This window comes from Grampus griseus (assembly GCF_964374135.1).
Source record: "Grampus griseus genome assembly, chromosome: X".
Taxonomy (NCBI): Eukaryota; Metazoa; Chordata; class Mammalia; order Artiodactyla; family Delphinidae; genus Grampus; species Grampus griseus.
In genome coordinates this window covers 28827819-28853848 of record NC_138999.1, presented here as the reverse complement: position 1 = coordinate 28853848, position 26030 = coordinate 28827819, and the positions used below count along the sequence as shown (strand labels likewise).

General features: G+C 37.5%; 1 protein-coding gene across 6 annotated transcripts in view; it reads right to left on the bottom strand.

Moving 5' to 3' along the window:
• DMD (dystrophin) overlaps positions 1–26030 on the bottom strand; it is a 2236200-nt gene that overhangs the window by 634347 nt on the left and 1575823 nt on the right. For all 6 annotated transcript variants that reach the window (XM_082680764.1, XM_082680765.1, XM_082680763.1 and 3 more), the window contains one exon: positions 9018–9135. In XM_082680764.1, the coding sequence (XP_082536890.1) occupies positions 9018–9135 (118 nt within the window). The remainder of the gene's footprint in view (positions 1–9017; positions 9136–26030) is intronic.

Sequence of the window (26030 nt, the reverse complement as noted above, 5' to 3'; positions counted from 1 at the left end):
CCCTATGCCCGGAGGTACCAAAATATAAGAGGAATTCAGGTCTTTAGTTGCAATGCCCCAATATGCCATAAGATGAAAATGCTAGTCTATGAAAACCTGGAATTCCCCCTGTGAGCACATCTCTTTCTGTTCTGTATTTGTCTTATCAGCTCACTTTGTCTGAGTGTGAGATTCTTTATATTTATTCATCATCATCTTTATTCTATTATATCATAAAGAAAAAAATCATTTTATTTAATTGGTTTATTTATTTAATAGTTACGTTCATCGTATTCAGTTTTTTAAACTGAATAGAGTGAATGGAACATTTGCTAATCCAAATCTGTCCCCTTAGAAAGAAACATAATGAAAAAACCAAGCAATTTGGGCTTCCCTGGTGGCGCAGTGGTTAAGAATCTGCCTGCCAATACAGGGGACACAGGTTCGAGCCCTGGTCCGGGAGGATCCCGCGTGCTGCGGAGCAACTAAGTTCATGCGCCACAACTACTGAGCCGGTGTGCCACAACTACTGATCCTGTGCTCTAGAGCCCATGCTCTGCAACAAGAGAAGCCACCACAATGAGAAGTCCATGCACTGCAACGAAGAGTAGCTCCCGCTCTCTGCAACTAGAGGAAGCCCGCGCACAGCAACGAAGACCCAATGCAGTCAAAAATAAATAAAATAAATTTTTAAAAAAAGCAATTAGTAGAAAACACTATTTATGTTCATAATTGTAGCTACATCACTTTAAATAAAATTTATTTATTTTTCCGATTACATGATCACATGAAAGATTAATAATATAATTATTATATAGTCTATATTATATATATTATATAGTCATGGCAGCTAATTTGGATTTTAAATCCTTTTCAAATATATTTTGATATTAATCTCTTATAAAATTAAAAATGAGATACATTAAAATAAAATTATTTCATCATAGATATTTAGTATTAGTTTAACACAATATAAGAAAAATTCTATAAAGAAAAACACACCTGTTTTTTATAGGTAAAAAAATTTAATGCATGAGTTATAATTACTCTAATGGAGCTCTGAAACTTATCAAGATGTTAAAGATCATTTCTATTTTTTTTGCATTTTTAATATATATTTCCAGGTACCCTATTGAATGGATACTAATGAAAATTAAAGGAATCATGTAATTTATATGTGAAGAAACACATGGCACTATGAACCTCACTGTGATGGTAAATTTTATATGTCAACTTGGCTAGACAATGTATCCCAGTTATTTAAGCATCACCCTAGAGGTTTCTATAAAGGTATTTTTTAGATGTGATTAACATTTAAATCTGTAGATTCTGAGTAAAGCAGATTAGCCTCCATAATGTGGGAGGGCCTCATCCAATCAGTTGAAGTCCTTAAAAGAAAAGACTGAGATCCCCAGAAACGGAAAAAAATTCTGCCTCCAGACAGCCTTTGGACTCAAGACTGTAGTATCAACTCTTTTCTAAGTATCCATCCTGCTGGTGTGCCCTGAAGACTTCATACTTCCCAGTTCCCACAGTGGCATGAGCCAATTCCTTAAAATCCCTCTCTCTTTTGCTCTTTATGAGTGTGTGTGCATTAAATAAACATAAATAAATATATAAATAAATATATATGCATATATATTATACATATATATATAGAGAGAGAGAGAGTGAGAGAGAGAGAGAGAGAGAGAGAGAGCGCGAGCATGCTAGCTCTCTGGAGAATGCTAACTAATATACTTACTATTCCTAGCAAATAACAACAGTGGAAGAAAAGATTAATAATAATAATAGGGGCGTCCCGGGTGGCGCAGTGGTTAAGAATCTGCCTGCCAATGTGGGGCAAATGGGTTTGAGCCCTGGTCCTGGAAGATCCCACATGCCGGGGAGCAACTAAGCCCATGTGCTACAGCTGAGCCTGTGCTCTAGAGCCACAACTACTAAAGTCCTCGAGCCTAGAGCCTGTGCTCTGAAACAAGAGAAGCTACTGCAATGAGAAGCCCGCACAACCCAACGAAGACCCAAAGCAGCCAAAAGTAAATAAATAAATAAATTTAAAAAAATAATAGAATGTAGTAAAACTCTTATTTTTGTAGTAAGATTGAGGAAGTGATATTTCGTTTAACCCTTGGTATAACACTGAAGTCCACTGCACCAAAACTTACACTATTAGACTGGTTGGATTGCAGAAGATACAGAAAACAAAATACAGTGCATAACCTATAAACTCACTCTTCAGTGTGTGTTTGTCTAAATGCACCTATATTGCAAGTTGCCACTGGGAGGGGTGGTGCTAACTCTTCTTATCAATATATTCCTTAAATGTAAGACAAGTTCCAGGCTCTTCCTTAGGCCTGCTTTTTTTTTCACCTGACACCCCATCTCTATGCAAGCTTAACCACTCCAGGTAACTTCCAAATCTGTGTAGAAATAACTTCACCCCTGAAATCTCCTCTTGTGTTTTCAACCATTTCTCATTCTGGACATCAGCTATATCTTAGACACATTATTTTATCACCCATAATCAACTCCTTTTCCTGAGTTTGTCTCTGGTTATATTACCATCTTCCAAAGAACTGAATCTCAAAATCTTAAGAGGTAAGCACTCTCTTAGATCTTCAATTCCACACATCCAGTCAATGTCCAAATACTGTTAATTCTAGCTGCACTGCATATCTTAATTCAGTTCTTTCTTTTCACTCCACTGACACTGCTCTAGCTCAGGCTCTCGTGGCTCCTAACTGCTCTCACTGACTTCATTTCCTGCCTTATCCTCCACAACGTATGTGCTCACACTCACACTCACACACATACACACACACACACACACACACACACACACACACACACACACACACACACAGACACACACTCCTACAAATTCATCTGTCACACCATTGCTAACCTAAGTCTAATTATGTATTCTCCTGTCACCCTTTCCTGAAATATCCTTCCCTCTCCAACCTCTTTCTACTTTACAACATACTAATCAAATTTATGATTTTTAGACAAAATTTAACCTCCTGGGAGCATTCCAGGACCCCCTCATTCAGATCCAATCTCCCTTTCTCTTGCACGCTCTGTCCGCATTTTGTAATACTTCTCTACAGAAGTACTTACCGTAGACTGCCTTGCCCGGATATACTTGTTCAAGTACCCACATTTGATTGTTAGCTCTTTTAAGACAAAGGCTGAATCATTCCTCCCTGTATCCCCTCCATCACCTCTGATGTTAACTTGCACAGAGGAAGCATTCAAATATTTACTGAACTGAACTCTTGGGTTGCCAGCGGCATCCTGGTGAATGTAAACTTTGAGAGCTGCTTGTAGTTATAACAGGCTGACAGCGGGTGCTAGATGTCAAAAGAAGGAAATTTATATGGTTGACTCCACTTCTTCTAAAATAAGCAACTCTCTACTAGACAATACCTGAGAGGAAGATATTGGCTGGCATTTCATTAGCAATAGAGATTTCATAAAAATGTGGAGAATAACAGTCTTTTTATTTCACCATGAAGCATTTCTTACATTTGGTTGCAGCAATGAATGATGGGTTGACAAAGCTGCCAAAGAACTGTCAGTTAATTCAGAAATCCTGTGAGAGTGTTTTTATTCTCATACAGTAGAGCATTCTCCTCTCTACAGCCCTGTACACCAGCTCTTTAAGCAATACGATACAAATTCATTCTCTTAAAATTTATATGACGTCACCAAATTTCTCAAAGAATTTTGGACTAGTTTGAAAAAGCCTTTGCTGAAAAAATAATTTTAAAAGAAACAACTCTCTGTTAACACTTGGTATTTTGTTTTAGAAGTTCCACCCTTGTGTTAGATAATAAAAGGCCATATATTATTTTCCCTTCATGTTCTCCCAGCTCCAGTTCCTCTGTACCAGATTCATCTCATCTTGATAGTATCTACCATTTAATGAGCATCTAATATGCGCCAGGTCTTCACTTTAGAAACATCATGTAATTTTATCTTTATAATCACCCTACCAGCTTAAGTGTTATTATTATCCCCACATGACAGATGACGGAACCATGGCTTAGAGAAGTGAATCTACTTGGTCAAGGTTGAACAGCTAATAGATTACTGAGGTCCACTATCCTACACATTTCCAACACATGTGAGAGACAATCCTATAATTAGACTTGCAAATACATAGAAGACAACAATATAAATGGGAGCAGTAAAACGTTATATTCATATTATAGTAAACTGAGGTCACTCCTAAAATTTTAAGTTCTCAAATAAGTATTTCTTTCTACTTTTTGACTAACAAGCCCTTACTATTTGATGTGCGTCAGGCTTTAGAATTACATAGACACCAGTTTAAATCCTAGTCCCTCACATGACATTTTACTAGGACCCCAGGCATGTTATTTAAGCTCTCTGAGCTTCAGTTTTCTGTCTCTATAATAATGCCCACCTCCTAAGGTTACAGTAAATACTGAAAAGGAAATAGCTTACATCAATTGCCTTGCTTTTTGTAGTATCACTCACATGAAGGCTTTTCCAAATATTTGTTTAATTCTATTTATATATCTTATTTCATCTTTTCCAAAGCAACTTTCTCCTTTTGATCTTCTAAAACTCTCTCTCCATTTTTTGTGGGGGGGTGTGGTGGGTAGTGGAAAAATCAGATAGTTACTTAAGAGCTTACTAAATGCTTTAAATGCTCTCCCACTAAGCATTCAAACAACGCAATTAGATTATAATTAAAACAACAAGAGATAACATTCACTGAACTCTTACTATGGCCAGGAGCTAAGCGCTCTTCATGTAATAACTCATTTAATTCTCCCAACCTTGAGGTGGACAGAAGTAATCTTATTTTATAGAGCAGGAAACCAAAATCAGATAGTTTACTGAGATTAGTTGTTTGTTTAGGGTCACAAAGGTACTAAGTGGCCAGCCCAGGCAGCTTGCCCTTAAAACCTATGTGTGCTATTGCCACAGATCTTTAAAATGGTAATGGTGGGGATTAGGGAGGGAGAAGCTACAGAAGCAAGGTTCTCAAATACAAATGTCAGATGAGCCATGCTCACCAATATTATTTGAGGAATAAACAGAACAATAAGACAGCAGTTCCTTTTTCCCATATCCTCCTTACTGCTATGAGAGGTATTATGGTACTAAGATTTGCAGTCGTAACGGACATGAACATGAGTTTTGCATAATTCAGAAACCTCCAAGGAAGCAATTTTAAATCCTTCTTATCTGTTTTTGATCTCCTGACCTAGCCCTTTTACAGAAGAAAATGACCAGGAATGGATGACACATTCAGCAACTGAAGGAAAATGAGCAGTTTGACCATCAGAAACAGCAAGGAGAAATTTTTACCTGAATGCTCTTAGAGTGAAATTTATTATTTCACCTAGATTATTACAACATGATTTCCAACAATATAATCACCTGAAAACAACAGATACCATGGAAACAGTTTTATACAGTGAAACATGGTTGGTATTTTGCAGCCCCAGCTACTAGTAGAGAAGAATTGCTTTTTACTGGCCTTTTCTCTTGACAGAATATAATAACTATGTACAGACTTCCCCAACTGTTCAAAGTTATGAACTGGGATACATCAAGGAGGGAACCATGTTTCAATATAGTACTATATACTTAATGAATATTTTTCTTTATTTAGCTGATTCCTTTTTAAGTATTTCTAGAAGTTTCAGGGCAATAAAAAAGGAATACTGAAATCTTCAAATAAGAAAATACAATTTTATGAGCAAGTATCTTATTTCTACGCGTTCCCTGAAAACCAAATCTATACTAAGAAAAATTCTATTTTGAACACGATTGGAACTTTACGAGTACTCAATCTCCATCCCATTTTATTGATTTCAAATGGAGAGATAAACTGAAGTACAGCAGGGCTGCAAATGACATTGTTTAGATAAACATATCTTGTCAGAATTATCCTGGTACCAGCATTAGAGGCTCCGGGCATATTGAGAACTAAGATTCTGGCTTAGGCTCTAAACAAGAAACACAACATGTCTCAACAGACACCTGATTTTAAGAAAATGCTTTTTTGGACCAATTGAGTTGGAACCTTTCCACTATGCTGCAAATATTCATAAAGGCATTCATTCCTAAAAGACAAAAGCTTAGAAAAGCAGAACTATTCAAATCACTGGATATTAGCAGAGATATACAAAACTGCCCTCCAGTCACTCAGTTTTAATCTACATCATGAAAAAAAGTCGATACAATATTTAAAAAAGATTGCAAGGGATAATGGAAAATGTTTAGACAAAGCTGAATGGATACTGTAAAATAAATGAGTGTTATTTTCCTCTTGGGGGAAAAAAAGAAGGTTTTTTCATTGGTAAAATAACAAATGACTTTCTATATAGTATGTTTGGATTTGTATAAACACCTTAGCCCAATTTCCATATTTCTCAGGCAAGAAACAGAGCACTTAACTGTGTAGTGGGAATCCAGTCTCATAAATCACTCACTCTTTTAGGCCTGTGTGTATCAACCTGGTTGGGGAAGTCTCATGGTTCCAGTCTGAGGGAGGAACATTCTACTATATCAGTTGGACAGCTATCTATGTTGGTCATTACAAGGCAATTTTGCTCTTGTATTGCTGGTTTTAGAAATGGCATTCTATACATGACACAGAAGTGCATTCTTCTTCTCCAAATTAGCTGTGGAAGAGACCGACTAGTTTCTTGCCAAATTAATTTCTCTTCTTCCTGGGCTCAACACTGGACATTATTTTCCAGATTCCCTTGCAGTTAGATGTGGCCATGTGACAAGTTCCAGCCAACAGATTATGAACAAAGTAATGTGTACGACTTCCAGGCGTGGCTCATAATAAATGCCAACGGTCAATACTTGTTCCCCACCTGCCCGTTAAATGCATAACACTTTGATGTTCTGGATACAAAGGTTGGAAGGGGCTTGGGCTCCTGAATGACTTCATTAAGTGCTGCTTACTTTGGAATACACCAGAATAAAAAGTGAACTTATACTGTGGTAAACTACCAAGATTTGAGAGCTTACCTGTTACAGTGGCCACTGCCACCTAACTAATACATTAGCATATATCCAAATACATTGTTTAATCAACAATAATTAAAATTTCAAAATCAAGAAGAGTCTAGTTCAATTAATATTCACTACAACTGAAAGGGGAAATGTCTCCAGGAAGTCAATCAAAACATCCGTAATTGCCGACTGAAACCGTCTTTAGTCCTAGCAGTCCTAGTGATTCAGGTCATTAACAAAAACATCAAAACAAGGTGGGAAGTGGTAAACATTCTGAAAGGAACACACACTTCTAAGCCAGAAAGAGACATCTGCAAATTCTAAGCTCTGTTCTTTGATTATTTTGTAAGCTTGAACAATTTAACCATTCTCAGAAACTGTTTCCTCGTCTATAAAATGGGGATTATGAAATTTAGCTGACAGGATTTTGTAAAGGGTTTACACACACACGCACAAATACACACACCACACACAACATGTACTGCCTGATACCTGGAAGGTACTCAATAAAATAAGAGCTATTATCACTATGTACCTAATAAATGTAAGTATGACTAATAATATTTTCCAAATATTAACCTTCGATTCTGGTCACTCTTTCCCCTCCCCCAACATACTGGCAGCCAGACATTCTGCTTCTACTTCCTTAGGGAAGTGTTGACACAACAGAATGTATATTATGAAGACACAGACTCTTGGTTTTTAAGTTTCAAAAGCCTAGGCCTGGTATAAGACAAAAGCTTAGGAAGGAAAAAAGGATGATTAAACGAAGGTTTTCCCTACCCTTGCACTAGAAAAGATTCCTCTGGATGTGGGAGGGGAAACGAGCGGGCATTGCAGGGGAAGTAAGAAAATTTAATATTGATATGTATCCCTGGAGGGAAAGGAGGTGGAAGGAAGGGAGGAAACCCAGGGAAATCCAAGAGAATCTGATAGCAGAGGTGACCTGGGCCTTATTTCTGAGGAGAGCCTCTGACGAAAACAGGACGGAAAGCAGTTTCCCTTACCCTTCCCTCTATCCCTCTTCCTGACCTCATGCACAATCACTCTGAATCATCCCGTATAAAGAAGAGTAGGTGCAATGTCTAGGCACATGGGCCTTAAACAGCCTCTCAAAGTTCCCACCCACCCCAGTATGGCATGAGGAATGGTACAACGATCTCTGATATTACACAATGAGGGCATCCAAGCAGCAGAGAGACGTCTAGATCTGAAAGTGCCACTGCAGACAGGAAACAAAGATGGTCCAGGAAGCAACTCCCTGCTTGAACCAACAACCAAGGATATGAGCAAAGAGAATGGCATCTCCATGGATGCCAGCCCAGATCAATGACAAGTGAGGAGCAAATGTTCTGCCACAGCCATGCTCACCACAGCAGCCCCCCGCTATGCTTTGCGACTACATAAGTCTGGATTGATGAAAATTATATTTTCTCTATTCCAGAGAATTACATTCAGTTATTGAAAGATAACATTATGGACTAAAAATCTTAGTTACAATAGTTTTTTTTTTGTAATTTGAGTTTTTTAATTACTGCAAAATATTGGAGATTTTTTAAACATCTTTATTGCAGTATAATTGCTTTACAATGGTGTGTTAGTTTCTGCTTTATAACAAAGTGAATCAGTTATACATATATATATGTCCCCATATCTCTTCCCTCTTGCATCTCTCTCCCTCCCACCCTCCCTATCCCACCCCTCTAGGTGGTCACAAAGCACCGAGCTGATCTCCCTGTGCTGTGCGGCTTCTTCCCACTAGCTATCTATTTTACCTTTGGTAGTGTATATATGTCCATGCCCCTCTCTCGCTTTGTCACAGCCTACCCTTCCGGCTCCCCATATCCTCAAGCCCATTCTCTAGTAGGTCTGTGTCTTTATTCCCGTCTTACCCCTACAATAGTTTTAATATACAACTGTTGAGACTATTTTTATAAACGTGATGGAGGTTTATGAACTTAAGTCATTATAGAAACTTTTCGGACATGTTTCCTTAAGTTTCACGTGCCCGTTACGAAAAGACTTACTTCGATCAGTAATGACTGTCCTAGCCTCTTGATTGCTGGTCTTGTTTTTCAAATTCTGGGCAGCAGTAATGAGTTCTTCCAACTGGGGGCGCCTCTGTTCCAAATCCTGCAGTGTTGCCTGAAGGAACAGATATAACAATATTGAGGTTCTCCAGCACTGTGCATTCCTTTAATGGAATACAAAGAAAAGTGTAATTTTCAAACCAACCAAAGCACTTTTAGAAATAAAAAAAGATGTTACTAGATATAAATCTCTAATGTATAAGGCTTTACAGAGAGCAATTTAACAAGAAATGTGTTTCATTTTTAGATATCAAAACTATTTCAAGTGAAAATCTTGATTATGGATTTGCTCTACTATTTAAGAGATTAGACGGCGTCATTTCAGAGTACCTGGGTTTACTTAAACCAACATATGAGTGCCATGAGTAAAAAAAATGTAATTTTGAATTATGACAATGTATTTAAGAGAAAGACACTTATTTATACTTGTAATCTCATTCTGTGCAGTGTCAAAATTAAGGTGTATATTTTAGAAACAGAAAAAGCAGAGAAGTGATTTAAGAGATATAACTTACTTAACTTCTTTGTACCTGAAACTCCTCACCTATAAAATGAGGTGATGTAGATGAGCTAAATTAGTCTTTCCCCAAAATCGACTCCAGTAACAATCACCTGATTCCTTTGCCTCACTTCTGAGTGAATGAATTAGATGGCAGGAGGAGGGCTGGAAATCTGCATTTTTAACAAATTCTCTGCTTAATTTTTATGATCAGGCAAGTTTGGAAAGCATCAGGCTAGAAGTTAATATTTGTATTCTGTACTACAACTGACTTTAATACTGCTATAATAAAAGTACCAAAGACAATGAAGCCAACAAATATATATATGTGGGGCTGCACCCGGCAGGCCTACAAAGCCTGCGCTTGCCCAGCTTCAAGACTGAAGAAGGAGCCTGGAGTCAGCAACAGAGACATCAGTGGTTTAATGGATGGGGGAGCTGACCTGTCTGAAGGAACGTCTTGGAGGCAACACCCCAGCGTGTGTAGCAGACAGCAGGCAGGACATGTCGGCAGTCTTCACTCCCAGTGGGAGTGGGCCAGTTAGAGGGGAACTGACATCAGGTGGGCTCATTAGTTACCAGGGAAACCAGCAGAGGGGCACGCCCCTCACCGCCCCTTTGATGAAAACAATCACCAGCTGGGGCCTGGGGCAAGCATGCAGGAAGGTCGGTCATGTGGATAAGATACAGGCGAAACAGGCACTGGTCGGGCAGGGGATGTACAGAGAGCAAGACAACAGCCATCTTGAGTGGTCTGACCATACAATATATATTTAATTATAGGTAGCAACGTCCTCCTTCCCTCAAGTGTCCATCTATTGACTCTGTCATCTACTCTCTCTACACTAAGGGCACAAATCCCAGTGATATTTACAAAGAAGTTTCGGGAAAAGTAAGGTATCTCCCTTGTTCTTGTACTAAAACCGAATACATTTTATTGGTTGTTATTAGTTTAAAACCAGTATGTGACAGATGTTTTACACGTTTTCTCATTTTTCGTCTCCTAATAACCACACTAATAACTAAGCCAGAAGTCTTTATGGTTTTAAATCTTATGCTCTTTCTACTACCACATGAGGCCAATGAAAGTGAAGAGGTGAAATGTGGTAGATGGTAATGTTTATGAACATCAGTTATCTACTATGCCCTGGTGCTGATTTTCTAAACACTTTTGTATTTAGAAAGGCCAAATTTTTATCATTCTGTAGTGTTTTTCTGTGAAGAGGTAGGGAGATAGGCCTCGTGATTTGAGCTCAATTGCTTTTAGTAGTGTTAAAATAATGGGAAGAACTTATCCAAACATCACACATCTATTTTGAGCGTTGTCGCCTCTCTACCGAAAAACTGGAGGGGTTAACTTTTAACAAATTTTCCACATTTGTAAGCTGTGATTGCTCAGAAGAAAAATCCAATTTTCAGGTTCCTAACTTTTATGGTTTCTTTACACAAAAGTGTGTTTGAAATATGGAACAAGTTGCCAAAGACAGCTATTGACGTGAGTGGCGTAAGTCAGCTGGAGAGTACTGAATAAATTCTAAAGTAGGAGCATATAGTAGCAGACAGATTTTACGAAATCAGATGTCTTCCAGGATTAGAATGTTACACTCTGGTCACCTGTGACACGGCAAGCTCAGAAGGTACTTTGGAATTCCTGACTCTTAAATGTTTAATACATTCAATAATAGATTTTTAAAAAAGACTTACCCAGAAACCATAAAGTCAATTCTTCCCCTCTATATACACATAGCTAGCCAAGTACACAAATTCATTCATTTACTCACTCACCTTTTTCATTTTATAAATATCAAGTGTAGGCACTGTTTTAGGTGTTATGGATATAGCAGTGAATGAATACATTAAGTTTGTTTTATGCAATTTAAATAAAATTTTGTGTTTTTTGATTCTTGGACACTTTTATATAGCAAAGATTATCTTTCTCATCATTTTTTCTTTGATTTAATATTAATCCACCCTCAAACAACCAGGCCATTCTTTGCTTCTAAATTCTGGATACATAACCCAATGATGGCTATACTTTTCCCATTCTTTTAGGATTATAAAGTTCGTTTAAGAAGTATGTTGTAGAAGTAACTTGATCAACTTTAATCTGAACCTTAACCAGGCTCTAAATTAAACCTGACCACAATGAACAGCTTTTACTGCTGAAATGAGCAAGCATGTCAATTTAGACTTAAAACCAGCCATTTTCCTCTCTAATGAACAAAATAGGTCTCAGGATACTGTGAAACCTGTTCTCTAGTTGGGTAATTCTCTAATTCTGCTGACAGACACATGCTTTATCAGCACCTGAGAAGATTCTTAATGACATCCTTAGAAGCAGCTCCTTAAAAATCTAAGGAGATTCACAACTGCAATAAAACTATGCCTTTCTAAGATTTCAAACAAAACTGTAACTTTATCCCACTTTTTGGTCAACACATACAAACGTCCATTTCAAAAAAGAAAATGTACAATAATAATAATTATGTGTGTATGTATATATATGGAATTTATGAGATGCTAATATGCTAATTAAATAGTGGTTTCTCAGTAGACCAGAATGGGAATTTTCTTCTTCCATTTTCCTTCCAGAAATAAAGGGAAGGATCTGAATATGGCATTCATTTAATATTTTTTTAAGATATTATACAAACAGTGACTGAAATACCTTCTTGCTAAAAAACAGGACACATGCACGCAATGAGAGGAACAATTATTTTTTCTTTTCATTTGGTTTTCTTTTGAGTGTACTCTATTTATTTGCTATTACAATTTCTTTAATTTTATAATCCCATAACTTCTCAAATACAATGACCTTCATCTCTATTCCACTGAGCCACCCACAGATGAGAGAACACCTTACATCTAATCATTACTCAAACTACCCACTTCCCAAATATCCATCTACAAAATTCTGTTCTCTGCCCCCAATCTGGTGCTCATACCAGATGCTACTCTCTCAGAAACACTGTTTCTACTCGAATCTTCATCCTCATATGACCTCCAGTTGTCTTCTATTGTTCAGTTTCTTTATTCTAGGTTTAGTGGTCTATATTTGTAAAACTAAACAAGTAGAATGCTAATTAGGCTTATTTTTCTGATATGAGCTCAGATACTTCTAACTTAAGTGAACAAAACTAGAACTATTACATGCTTAACAGTAACTAAGCATGATAACTGAGCACGTCTACAGGGATCTATCATTCTGGAAGAAACAAACATAAGGGAAGAAAGGAATCAGTGCTATTTCTAAGGAGTCATAAGCCAGCTACCGGGCTCTACTAAAAACAGCTTACCCCTTGGAGATGAGAATTCATCATGGATTCCACTAGCTGAGCAAAGATGGAGAAAAAAAAAATCTTCAAATACAAAGTGAATCAAAAGTCATTAATCCTACCAAGTCTCCCCAGGGTTGACAGAAATGGTTATGAATAGCAATTCTGTGAAAAAGAGAGTTAAAGGATGGAGCCATGCATACTAGAAGTAGGTTATTTTAGGCTCTTAGAAAGAATTACAGTTCGTAATGCTATTTGTTAAAATACTACCTAAATAATACTCAAATAGAAAACTCTATATGTGTAGTTGAATATTTAGTATTTATATGTCTTAGACCTTAACCAGAAACTTGCTATATTTTTAGTATTTTTCTACAAAAATCAACAATCTTCACATAGTTAACTTTAGAACAAAGGCCCATGGTGATTTTCACTTGTTGCCATTTTCAGGAAATAAGCATGAATTCAACTTACATGTAATGTAAAAATGGAGACCTTATAGTCTTTTATTTACAATTTTAAAAATCAACATTAAAGATTGACAAGGTGAGACAGTTTACAGAACTACTTTATGTATGGAAGAAAATAAGCATTTAAGTCAGGTAGGTCCTAAATTGTAGCCTTTCTAGTAACTGAAAGAGATTTACCCGTGCGGATGCTAATCATCTGTCTAGCTTTCAACTGCCTCCTGGAGGGCCTTAATTCTGGCTTCTATTCTTGCATTTGGCTGCCTCTGCAAATACATTGGCTAAACCCAAAGTTGTCTTTCTTGTCCTCCACTTCCTCACTTCTCATTTACATTTCAAACTGGCCTGGATATTTTCCTGCTGGGCATAACTTTTCTACTTCTCTGAATGTTCTACCAGCATCTCGGTTGGCAACTTCTTCACAAGCACCTTCTAACTGTGGTTATCCTTTTGTCCTTCATTCACTCAAGAAATACTTTTTATAAAAGCATTTTACTTTTATATAATCTAGAAGTTACAGAAAATTTGTAAGAATGGTCAAAGAACTCACACATACCCTTCACCCAGATTCACTAATTGTCAATAGTTTGCCACATTTTATCATTTATCATTCTATCATTACATATACACATAATATCTGTATATGTAATATTATATATATTCTCTTCTGAACCATTTGCGAATAATCTGCAGATAGCATGCCCTTTACTCCTAGATATTTCAGTGTTTATTTTTTGGAAACAAATGCACTCTCTTACATAACCTCAGCTCAATTTCTAGTTCAGGAAATTTAACATGGCTTTAGTATGATAATCTAATCTACATTCTTTATTCATAGTATAAAAAGTACTCCTTTAATTGCCTTTCATTTACTGGTCCAGCCTCATGCATTGCATTTAGTTGTCCTATCTATTTAGTCACCTTTAATCTGAAATAGTTCTTTGCCTTTCTTTGAACTTCATATCGCTGATTATTTTGAAGAATACAAGCCAGGTATTTTGTAGAATGTACCCCAATTTGGGTTTCAGCAAATACTTTTATATATTTATGTTATGTCAGTCATTGAGCTAGTCATAGGAGATATAGCAGAGAAGGAGGAAAAATTATTATTCTCAAGTGAAAAATGAACTAGTAGTGAGGAGAGGCAGTAAATAAGCAATTATAATAAACTGAGGTGAGTATTACAATAGGGGTAGCACAGGGAGTTATCAAAGCATACAGCAGAGATATCTAACCAAATTTAGGGTGTCAAGGAGAGTCTTCTGAAAGAAGTGGAGCTGGTTCTCAGCTCTTCTTTATCTAAACTACACAATTTTCTTGTGTGCCTAACCTCCATTTTTTAAAGTTTTTTTCAGCTTTATTTTGGTAGATTTGACAAATAGAAATTGTATATAAAAGTATACAACTTGTTTTGATATATGTATACATTGTGAAATGATCAAACTAGTTAACATATCCATTATCTCACAGTTACCTTTTGTGTGTGTGTGTGTGTGTGTGTGTGATGAGGACACTTAAGATCTATGCTCTTAGCAAATTTCAAGTGTACACTCTTAGTAACTATAGTTACCATGCTTTACATTAGACATCTAGAACTTATTCATCTTATAACTGGAAGTTTGTAGCCTATGACCAACATCATCCCATTTCCCTTATCCCACAGCTCTTGACAACCATCATTCTACTCTGTTTCTCAGAGTTCAACTGTTTTTAGATTCCACATATAAATAAGATTTTACAGTATTTGTCTTTCTGTGTCTGGCTTATTTCACTTAGTATAATGTCTTCCAAGTTCATCCATGCTGTCAAAAATGGCAGGATTTCCCCCTTCTTAAGGCTTAATAATATCCAATGTATATATACCTATACCACAATTTCTTTATCCATTCATCCACTGATGGACATTTAAGTTGTTTACATATCTTGGCTTCTGTGAATAATGCTGCAGTGAATATGGGAGTGCAGATATCTCTTTGGGATCCCGACTCCATTTCCTTTAGATATAAACCCAGAAGTGAGACTGCTGGATCATATGGTATTTCTATTTTTAATCTTCTGAGGAACCTCGTTACCAACAGTGTACGAGGGTTCCCTTTTCTCCATACCCTCACCAACAGTTGTAATCTCTTGTCTTTTTGATAATAGCCATTCTAACAGGTGTGAGGTAATTTTCATTACCTCACACCTGGTAGATTTGCATTTCCCTGATGATGAGTGACGTTGAGCACCTTCTCATAGACCTGTTGGCCATTTGGATGTCTTCTTTGGAAAAATGTTTATTCAGGTCCTCTGCCCAATTTTAAATCTGATTATTATTATTTTACTCTTGAGTTGTATGAGTTTCCTTATACATTTTGGATCTTAAACCCTTATCAGATACATGGTTTGCAAATACTTCCTCTCATTCCATAGGTTGCCTTCTCATTCTGCTGATTTTTTCCTTTGCTGTGCATAAGCATTTTTAGTTTGATGCAATCCCACTAGTCTATTTTTGCTTTTGTTGCCTGTGATTTTGGTGTCATATCCAAAAAATAATTGCCTAGGCTAATGTCAAGAAGCTTTCTTCCTGTTTTCTTCTAGTAGTTTTACGCTTCCATGTCTTTAAGTGCCATCGCTGCTAATTCCCACTGTGGTGGCCCCGAGAAAGTGCAAGCCTTTTATGACTGAGATCTAAATGACTGAGGACTTTAGCTGCTGCATTTGGAAATCCATCACTACATTGGAGAGAAGAAGCCAAGCCTCCCACAGACTGCTCCCCACCAATGACTGAATGTGATGAAGATACTAAAGCAGAGTCTTTCTTGGGAGAGCTGGGGCTCCTCTGGCTGACTGCACCTCCATGTCTCCCCGACAGCTTTGCTGAACCTTCCTCAGACTGTACACTGGGGTACTTCTACCCAATTTTCTCTCCCTTTTTCCTTCATTTCGTGTCAGACTTGCATTTTGGTCTAATGGCTGTCCCACCTTCCCTGGCTTCTTGTCTATTTCCTTTCACATTGATATTTTCTCTAATAAAATAATTTCCTGTTTAATCCTGTCTTAGGACATTTAAACTTAGGCCCCAACTAACACACCCACTTTAGCCCTTCTAATCCCTAAACCTCTCATCAGTTCTTCAGATCCACATAATATGGTGACTCCATGATATTACCACCTGGATGTATAGTTCACAATTTCTGGACATTATTAATATACCTCTTAAGATTCAAGTGAATTAGTATTTTTAAATTAGCTGTATTAAAAACCACTGCTACTTTTTTTTTTAAAGGGCATGACCATTATTTTCAACGAGCCTAGACGTTAACTGAAGGAAAACAAGATTATTTATGTGTGTTACATGGTGATGGGGATGGTTGCGTTCTACGCCTGTAGCTCAAGAACACTGGGATCTCAAAGCAAGACACCAGGAATCCTGAAAGACATGACAAAAGGAACTTTGAGGCAAGTTTTCTGACTACGGAAGATAGCAAAGCTAAGACAAAAAAAAATAAAGTCTTTCTGAGTCAGAATTGCCCTGGGTAGGCAGAGACCTCAAGCAGGGCCAGCTTCACAGGCATGCAACTTAAAAGTAGCTGCACTGGGCTCTGCAAATAGAAGGGCCCCTTACTTGGTTTCCACTGCTGTTGCTCTCTTGAAATTCTTTATTATTTTTTAACAAGGGGCCCTGCATTTTCATTTGTCATTGGGGCTCACAAATTATGTAGCCAATCCTGACCTTAACCCTGAAGTGAGCAGAGAATAATAGTTGTGTATCTTGCCTGAAGTGATGGCCAAGAACACACTTAAATGCAAATTATGTCAATCAGATGCCTCTTGCTTAGTTCCTGAGAATTTGTTCTAAATTTCTGTAAGGAGCAATCATGAAGCTAAAAAATACATATTTGAGAAAAAAAATATCTTTTGGTCAGGAAAAGCAGAACAGGACACTTGGCAGTCCTCTGAGATGGGACCCTTTTACTACCAATGGTTATTGGGGAAGCAAAGTCACTGTGATTGTAGGAGAAGTGAAACAGGGGACTTGACCTATCCCAAAAGTGGTGAATCATCTGAGAAAATAATTTGGGACCAAAAGGGGAACCTGTGGTTCCGGCAACAATAATGGCCACTGGGATCTCAAATTCCATTTCACGTTTTAGCTAAGTATTAGTTTTACCTAAGGCTAGGGTGGCCCTGGGAAATACACCTGGGAAACAGCTAATCCCACAGTTACTAACCTGCAAATGCCAAGCACTCGGCTAATACACATAGAAAGATAAAACCTGGACTCTTTTCTCAAGGAACTCATAATCTAGCAAAAACTAAAGACTCATAAAGAACGAATACAGTGGGAAATAATATTAACAACAACAACAATACTTGCTATTGAGCACTTACTGTGCACCAGAAGAATCTACCACGGATTAGTGGTTACGGGAATGGATTCTGGAGTAAGGCTGCCTGGGTTTGAATCCTGGCTGCCATCTACTTGGTTTCTTATTTTCAGCAAGTTATTTAACTACTCTCTTCTTTATTTCTACCACTAAAATGAAAATAATAAGAGTACCTACCTCTTAAGTTTGTTATGAGAATTACTCGGGTTAATATTTATAAAATGCTTGGAACATTTCTTGTTGCATAATAAGAACAAAGTTCTAAAGACAAATTTAATTAATTTCATCTTCATCATACTCTAAGAGGTAGGTACTATTTGCTTCTTTTATTATCCCTAGTTTACAGATAAGGAAAATGAAAGTAAAGGAAGCAATTTGTCCAGGATCACAGGTTAATAAGTGGTAGAACTTCGAATACAAGCAATTTGGCCCCAGGGTTCACACACTTAAAAGCTATGATATTAGGATATAGTTACAAAGTACCTATGCTATAGTATAGCTATCATATAGTATGATATAATTATTATACAGGTGTGATTAAATGGGACAAGAGCATTGAAACGGGATCATTCAAGGGGAAATTACCTATTCAGCTGATTAACTACTGAATCAGTCAGGGTTCCTGCAATAAGCAAATGGCTCATATACACCACTCTATATAAAATACATAACTAATAAGGACCTACTATATAGCACAGGGAACTCTACTCAATACTCTGTAATGGCCTATATGGGAAAAGAATCTAAAAAAAGAGTGGATATATGTATATGTATAGCTGATTCACTTTGCTGTACACCTGAAACTAACACACTTTGTAAATCAACTATAGTCCAATAAAAATTTTTTTAAAAAATGGGATGGGAAGCCTTTCCTCCTCAAGGCCTGAAAGGCAAACTAGAGGGTACCTTTAAAGAATCTGAGAAGTAGCTACAGTGAGAGGACCTCGATAGCAGCTGTGGCTGTCAGTAAAGGAACCTAGTCATCCCCTGACTCACTCTCCTGTCACCCTCTGCTCTGCTGGTGCCTCCCGTTAGGAGGATGCAACTAATGGGTCCTCTGCTCCTGTCCATGTTATTCGTCCTCCCAGGGTAGAACAGGAAGTTAGAAAGTGGATCTGAGAAACCGTGAAGCAAAAGTACCAAAGTGAATGGTAAAGATAAAAGGAATCAGTGAGGGGAGTAACCATATATGAGAATTCTCAGGAAAGACTTCATAGCAGAGATGGTGCTGCACTTGAACCTTGGAAGATTTGGCTAGGTCATGGAGTGGGGGGCATTATTAGGGAATAGAAAGCAGGAGCAAAGGCATGGAAAAGAAACAAAGCCTCAGCTGGGCTGGCTGGTGTCTAGGATTCATTGGAAATAATGGGAGATAGGCTTAGATAGGTATAGTGGAAGTCGTTTATGGTTGGCTTTTTAAAAATCAGTTTGGATTTTATCATGAGGAAATGGGAAACGATGAAGACTAGAAAAACTGAAGCTATGGGAGCCAAGATTTTTGTAATCCTTTGGACACCTTATTCTTTCTGGCTGGAATACCTTCCTCGGTTCTTAGTCCTCTCCTGGGAATACAGTCAACAGAAAACCATAAATAAAAGTGTTGACTGACCAACTGACGGGACACAATAAGGGGAAACAGTGATACAAGAAAGAAAATTACAAGATAAATTCCACACTGGAAGGGTGTGGGAATTACTAGAACACACATCCTTGTTTTGAGCAGTGTTTATCAGTATTATAAATATTACTGATCATTTGGCCAACTTTAAAAACAAAAAAAGTGATAGATACCTAAGAAATGTGCCTCAGCCTCCCAAATTTGAGGCCTTTCTTATAATGGTCTAATACAAACTAATCTGCTATTAGTATGCTATTTTTTTAAATAAATTCTTTCCTTTTGTTGAAAAAGAGATTATGATGATCATTTCAAGTTATTCTGTCACAGAAAACTTAAAGGATTGATTTACTTGTCATTTCATAAAACCCTTAACATGCAAAACAATGAAAACTCCTTTCAGTTATACAAGCCAGTAAGTAAATGCGGTCTAAATTGGGGATCTTGAAATATAATCTGAAAGTCAAGAAGAATTTCAGGCTACAATTCATTGATAACGATTTGCAAATACAGTTCTAAGCTGATAGAAAGGGTGCTGACATTTTTTTAGCCATTCAACATTAGGTCTATTAGTTATTCTCCATTGTTCACATGTCTTGAAACCCTACTGTTCTGTAAATTTAGCATATCGACAGAGGATAATTGGGGCACTTTTAAGACAAGTTTTTGTCACATGTATCACATTTGTGGCCTTCTGATATTTTGACCCAATAAAATAAGTGATATAATTTCTTTTTTACCCCTACATATATTTTAGAAGAAACGGAAAACCGAAATCATTTTACAATATACATATTTTGGAATTATTCCTGCTCAAACTTTTCATTATTCATTTCTTGTTCTAGCTTGAAAAACACCATTTTTGAATCATTTTGACTTCAACTGGTCAGGATAAATTTTCTTTTATCTAATCAGTGTACCCTATACAGCAAATTGAATTATAAGTGAACCAAATTAATAAAATGGAGGATAAATTACATAACATGAATAGTGAAATGTAACTATCTGACGGCATTATTTCTAATATTTTGCCTTGTACAGAACTTCCTGATTTTGCATCCAAAAGATGTTGTCCAAAGCCTATATAAACCCCAGATAAAGGAGGCTAGAGCTGACAGATAATTGAGCACTGGTCAATCAAATGGGCAGGAAATATTTATTGACGGTATTCTATGCACAATACACCACAGTATGGCATGTATCTTGTGGGTGACAGAGGATGGCATAAAAGACCATCCCCAGTGAATTCAATGAACTTGCAATGCAATTAGGGAGACGACCTTCAGGCCTATGCATGCGTGCTCACACATGCAGTTAGCCAATAATAGAAGATGATATGTAAATGACAAATGCAATAGTCCACAGACTGCAGACTCTATGCTAACGAGATTCTGAAGAATGGGATTTTAAGATGAGCACGTTCAGGGAAAATGCCAAAGAGGACCTGGAGTTATAGGAACCTGGCCTATAACTTGGAGGATGAACAGGATCGATAGATAGCGACCTAGTGATAAGAGAGAGGGGGATTCCAGGACAAGGACTGAGCTCAAGCCAATGTATGGAGGTGTGAATACACTAGGGTGATTGGGCCAAAGCGGGGAAAGCAACTCTGTAGTGAGCAGAGAATTATAATGACTGTGATCAAGTTGGGAGGGGAGGCTGGGGCTCTGAATACCAGATGAATGAGTAAGGACACTATGTTGAAGGCAACGGGGGAATCTTTGGAGGTCTTAGAACAGAGGAATGCCAAAATCAAAGTGGCATTTTAGAAATATTAATCTTGTACCATTGCATCCAAAGTCCTTTTGAAGAGAAGACTGAAAAACTCAATCGCTGCAATCTAAGAAAAATCTCATCTATCTCCTCTTTGACTAAACTTCCTGTCATGAAAACATGCAAAACATTTCCAATTTAGCTTCAGGCATCCTTTTATTCCAGGAGAAAATAACTCCATTGCATATAAATAAATTCAACTCCGCTCTTGTAAAGAACTATCCCAGAGAATTATTAAACAGATTTTCTATCTCATTTGTAATGTTACATTAAATAGGGTGGGGGTAGAGAGGGACTGTAGTTTCAGTTTAGAAACAAGTAAACATTCAGAATATGTTGTTAAAATTTTAAATTCTTGCTCCAAAGAATAAACAGAGACTCTCAGAATATGAGAATTGGGATTTCTCCAGAAATATAACTTCAAAGATTACTATGAGTGGTAAGAAGAATTATCAATATAATATTATGATGTCACATTTTGTGAACCTAACGTTTCAGTAGCCTTTTTTTAGTCTATTACTGCATTAGATATATGATACTTTCTTTGGGAAATGAGTCTTCAGACAAGACTCTCGTCTCTAGGAAAGGAGCCTGACTGTTCTTTAACAAGTACTCTACTAATCCCCTCAAAAATAAAAAGTCAAAGCAAACAAAAGGTTGTGCTAAAAATTATTCAGCCTCTTCATGTCTTCAGAACATTTTAGAGATGCCACTTATTTAAGTACTGATACAAGAACCTTAGTTTTTGTTGCCAACTGTAGCCACCAATAAACTGAGGCAAAGCAAGAGATGTTGGTGTTCTGTGATACTACCTGTACATGGCAAGTGAAGTGGAGAAATGAGCAATTATCTAGAGGTGATTAAATTCATGTACAGTCAACTGGTATAATTCAAATGATTCTTCCCATCTTCAAATGGTAGATATTAAGATTTGAATTATCAAAATAATTGGCACAGCTGTTCAATTCATGTTGCATATATAGGGAGAGAATCAGGCTCAGTTTATTTGTCTGTAAAATAAGGATAATTACATTTATATCAATCAGTCTTGGGGCGATTAAAACTATAAATATATTTCTAAGAATTCAAATACCTTAGGTACAAATTAGTCAGATATGGCTAGTCCAGGTTTCTTTATAGGAACAGTAATTGGGAAATATGTTATGTAGAATATATGTAATCCACCAGGTTTCAACCTTCTGACTTCACTATGTTTTGAGTGTTACGAAGTGAAGACGACACATGGATAGTGAACAATAATGTGCTTGTGCTAAGGAATGCTCTCTTAATGGTTTGCAAACCTCTTTGAGTTTTATAAGCAAGTGTAAAATGTGTCTGTGTGTGTGTGTGTGTGTGAGAGAGAGAGAGAGAGAGAGAGAGAGAGCGAGAGAGATAGATAGAGAGAGAGAGAGAGAGAGAGAGAGAGCGCACCTGTGTGTACTCACACAGGAGAGGCAAGATCAAAAAAGAGAAGAGAGGTATGCACAAATCTATATCAAACTTTCGCATCAAATGGTGTGATGTGTACGATTTGGACATACATATAAGGAATAAAAGCTTAACAATTGGGTCTCCTGTTTCAAAATAGACACCATACCTTGCATATTCATAGAGACCGACATTAATCTATTTCTTCTCAGAAATTATATGACTGGAGAAGAGAAAAATCTGTCTTTGATTGGGTGCTATGTGTTTAAGCCATGGCTTAGCTTAAATCATTTATGAAGATCATTTCTTGGTAGGTGAGTAGAGTTGCTATTATGGAGTGTTAATACACTTGCAGCGAAGTGTTGCTGGGGGGGTAGGAGGTGTTAGACATTGATCAGGAGCTTAAGAGATGAGCTCTTTATTTTTGCTGGTGTAAGAGGACAATTTCTATAATAAAACAATGATTCTTCCTCTCTGTCAAAAAATACCACTTTATGACATAAAAGCTCTCTTCAGTAAACAAAGAACAGACTGTTATTAGGAGATATAAAAATTACAATAGAATGTATTTCCCTGTAGGAGCCCAACAGCCTTTAACTCAACTGGAACTTGCATTGTGACAGCTTTTAAAGGAGGGGACATATTCTATGGGGAGAAGGTCAGATATCCTTTTCAATTCCCTGGACTGTACTCGTTCTCATCCTATAAAAATGGGTCTACATTAGCACACGGTGCCAGTAAATCACACACTTGCACTGCAGCATGAAAGGAGCCCAGCTTGGGGGGAATTGCTTTATGTGGCGCAGTTCCACGCAAACACATGGCTCAAATGAAGCTGATTCCAAGGAATATGGAAACTTTATGTTCTGTTTGATAGGAAAATGCACAGCTTCTCAACTGGGAGCTTCTAGATCTGCTCCAAGGGCAAGTGTAATCAATCCCTGAACGGTTTTTGCAATGCTGCACACCTAACCAAGCTGTTTACATTACCCGGAAGAGTTAAGTTTAATTCTGTTTTACGGGGATGGTTGCTTATTATTAACACTCATTTCAATAAATTTTAAGTAATTTAAAAAGCGGCCGTAATCCCTGGAGAAAGGTTGCAGTAAGAATTCTTCAACTACCCACTTTTCTCCGTTTTATTTATATGAGGTGAGCCAAAGTGCTTACGCTTTGCTGCCTCAGACGCTCTAGTGGCGTGAGACTAGGCAGCGACCAAAACCTATAATAAATAAATCAGTGCTGTTAGTTGGTTCCACATTCTAGTACCTCAGTCTTAATTCTCTCTCCCTCTCTTCCTTCCTCCCTCTCCCTCTCCCTCTCCCTCTCTCTCTCTCTCTCTCTCTCTCTCTCTCTCTCTCTGTGTCTCTGTCTGTCTGTCTGTCTCTCTGTTATATTAATGATCTACCTTATTTTTAGGGGAAGTTTTCTCTACGATAGTGGCCAGAGCAGGTGGTAATGAGGTCAATACTTCAATTAAAACTTCACAAAGCTAGGTAGGCTAAAGGCAAAAGCTAATTCCAAGCTTTCGGTTCACAGAAGCGATGCTATTATACACAGGTAATGACAAAAGTAACGCCCACTACATGAGTTACTAGAGAGGAGTCAGGAGCATTAAGTATTTGGACAAGGGGCAGCACAGATGGAAGGTTAAAAAATAAGAAAGGAATCTGAGGTATGCAACTGATTGAGCAATTTTGATTTAATAAATATCCATCTTATAATAATAGTAATTATCTGCCCCTCATCTTGATCCACTTAGATACAGTATTCACTAAAAACATCTGCTAAAACTTGTCACTCCACTCCCCAGAAAGTTCACTGCCTTACAATTCAAACTCCTACAGCATAACAATTACAACACAATAATAACAGCTAGGTATTGTGTGTCCCCTGTGTGCCAGACATTGTCCCAAGCACCTTACATATAGTCATTTACAGCAACCGTCTGAGCTAGGTACTTTTACTCTCTTTTCCGGACAAGGAAAATGAGGCACACAGAGATTACATAACTTACACGAGGTCACAAAGCTAACCCGTGCTGGAGGTAGAATAAAATGATTTAGATCCTCCTTTTCCAATGTTTTCCTCCATTACATTTTAGCTACAACTTCTTCAGTAGCTACAATGCAGCAGAAGCTGGGCTAGATGTTTTACAAACATCCCTTTTTAATCTTCACAACAACTTTACCTAGCTGGATATTATACCCATTTTCACACATGACGAACAGGCTCAGAGAAGGTTAATAATTTCCCCCAAGGAGAGCCAGCCAGTTAGAAGTAGAAAAGCATTTGTACCCGGTCTGCCTAACTCCTAAGCCTAGCCCTGCCCACATGCCCACAAGGCCTCTCTATAAGCTACTCTGCTTCCTTTTCTCAAGATTATTCTTCACTTTCCTGCTCCTGTGATTGTACTTCCCATGCCATGGAATTCACCAATGCTTCACTACAGTTCAGTTTCTAAACTAGAGTGCAATGGGTTAAACAAATCCAGAAAAACAAAACAAAACAATCCGGAGGGAAGACTACACAATGGGTTTGTTACTCCTCATTTTTTTTTTTTCAACTTCATTTCCAAATGGACACGTTTTCCTTTCTGTCTGCTTTATTGTCATTGTTCCACATGGTCACATTCAAATTTGTCATTTTTTAAATATTGGAAATACGTATTTCTATGGTTAAAATGGAGGGATCACACCCTTTTTTCTATACCCGATTTTTACTCCTTATATTCAAGAAAAAGAAACTCCAAAAAGAAACTCAATTAAAAATTTGCAAAATTGGTCATTATTAAATGCTTATGGCTGTATTTGTTTCCTATGGCTCTTGTAATAAATTATCACAAACTTAGCGGCTTAAAACAATCTAAATTTATTATTTTACAGTTCTGGAGGTCAGAAGTTTGAAAATGGGTCTCTGGGGATAAAATCCAGGTTTCAGAAGAGCTTGTATTCATTCAGGAGTCTTTAGGGGAGAATTCATTTCTTTGGCTTTCCCAGATTTTAGAAGCTGCCTGCATTCCTTGGCCTGTGGCCCCGCCTTCCATCTTCTCATTTCTCTCTCTGACTCTGCTTGTATTATCACATTGCCTTCTCTCTTATATAAGGACCTTTCTGATGATATTGGGCACATCAGCATAACCCGTGAAGATCTCCCTATGTCAAAATCCTTAACTTAAGCCCTCTGCAAAGTCCCTTACACCATGTAAGGTAACATATTTACACATTCTAGAGGTTAGGACATGAACATCTTTGGGGAGCCATTATTCAGCCTACCACAATGGTTCTGCAGTCACTTAGAATTCAACTGCTTGTCACAATATGGCATACTTCTTTGGGCTGGTTCAGTACTATGTGAGAGTTAGTGACAAGGGTTACAAAATTCCACAATCCAGAAAGCACAGGAGGCGAAAAAGCAGTGAGACTCCTGCTCTGCATGGCCAACCTGTTTTAATCAGTCATGCAGAGGCAGGACAGGCGTATTGTTGCATTGCTTTCACCCTGCTACCAAAAGTCCATTTGAA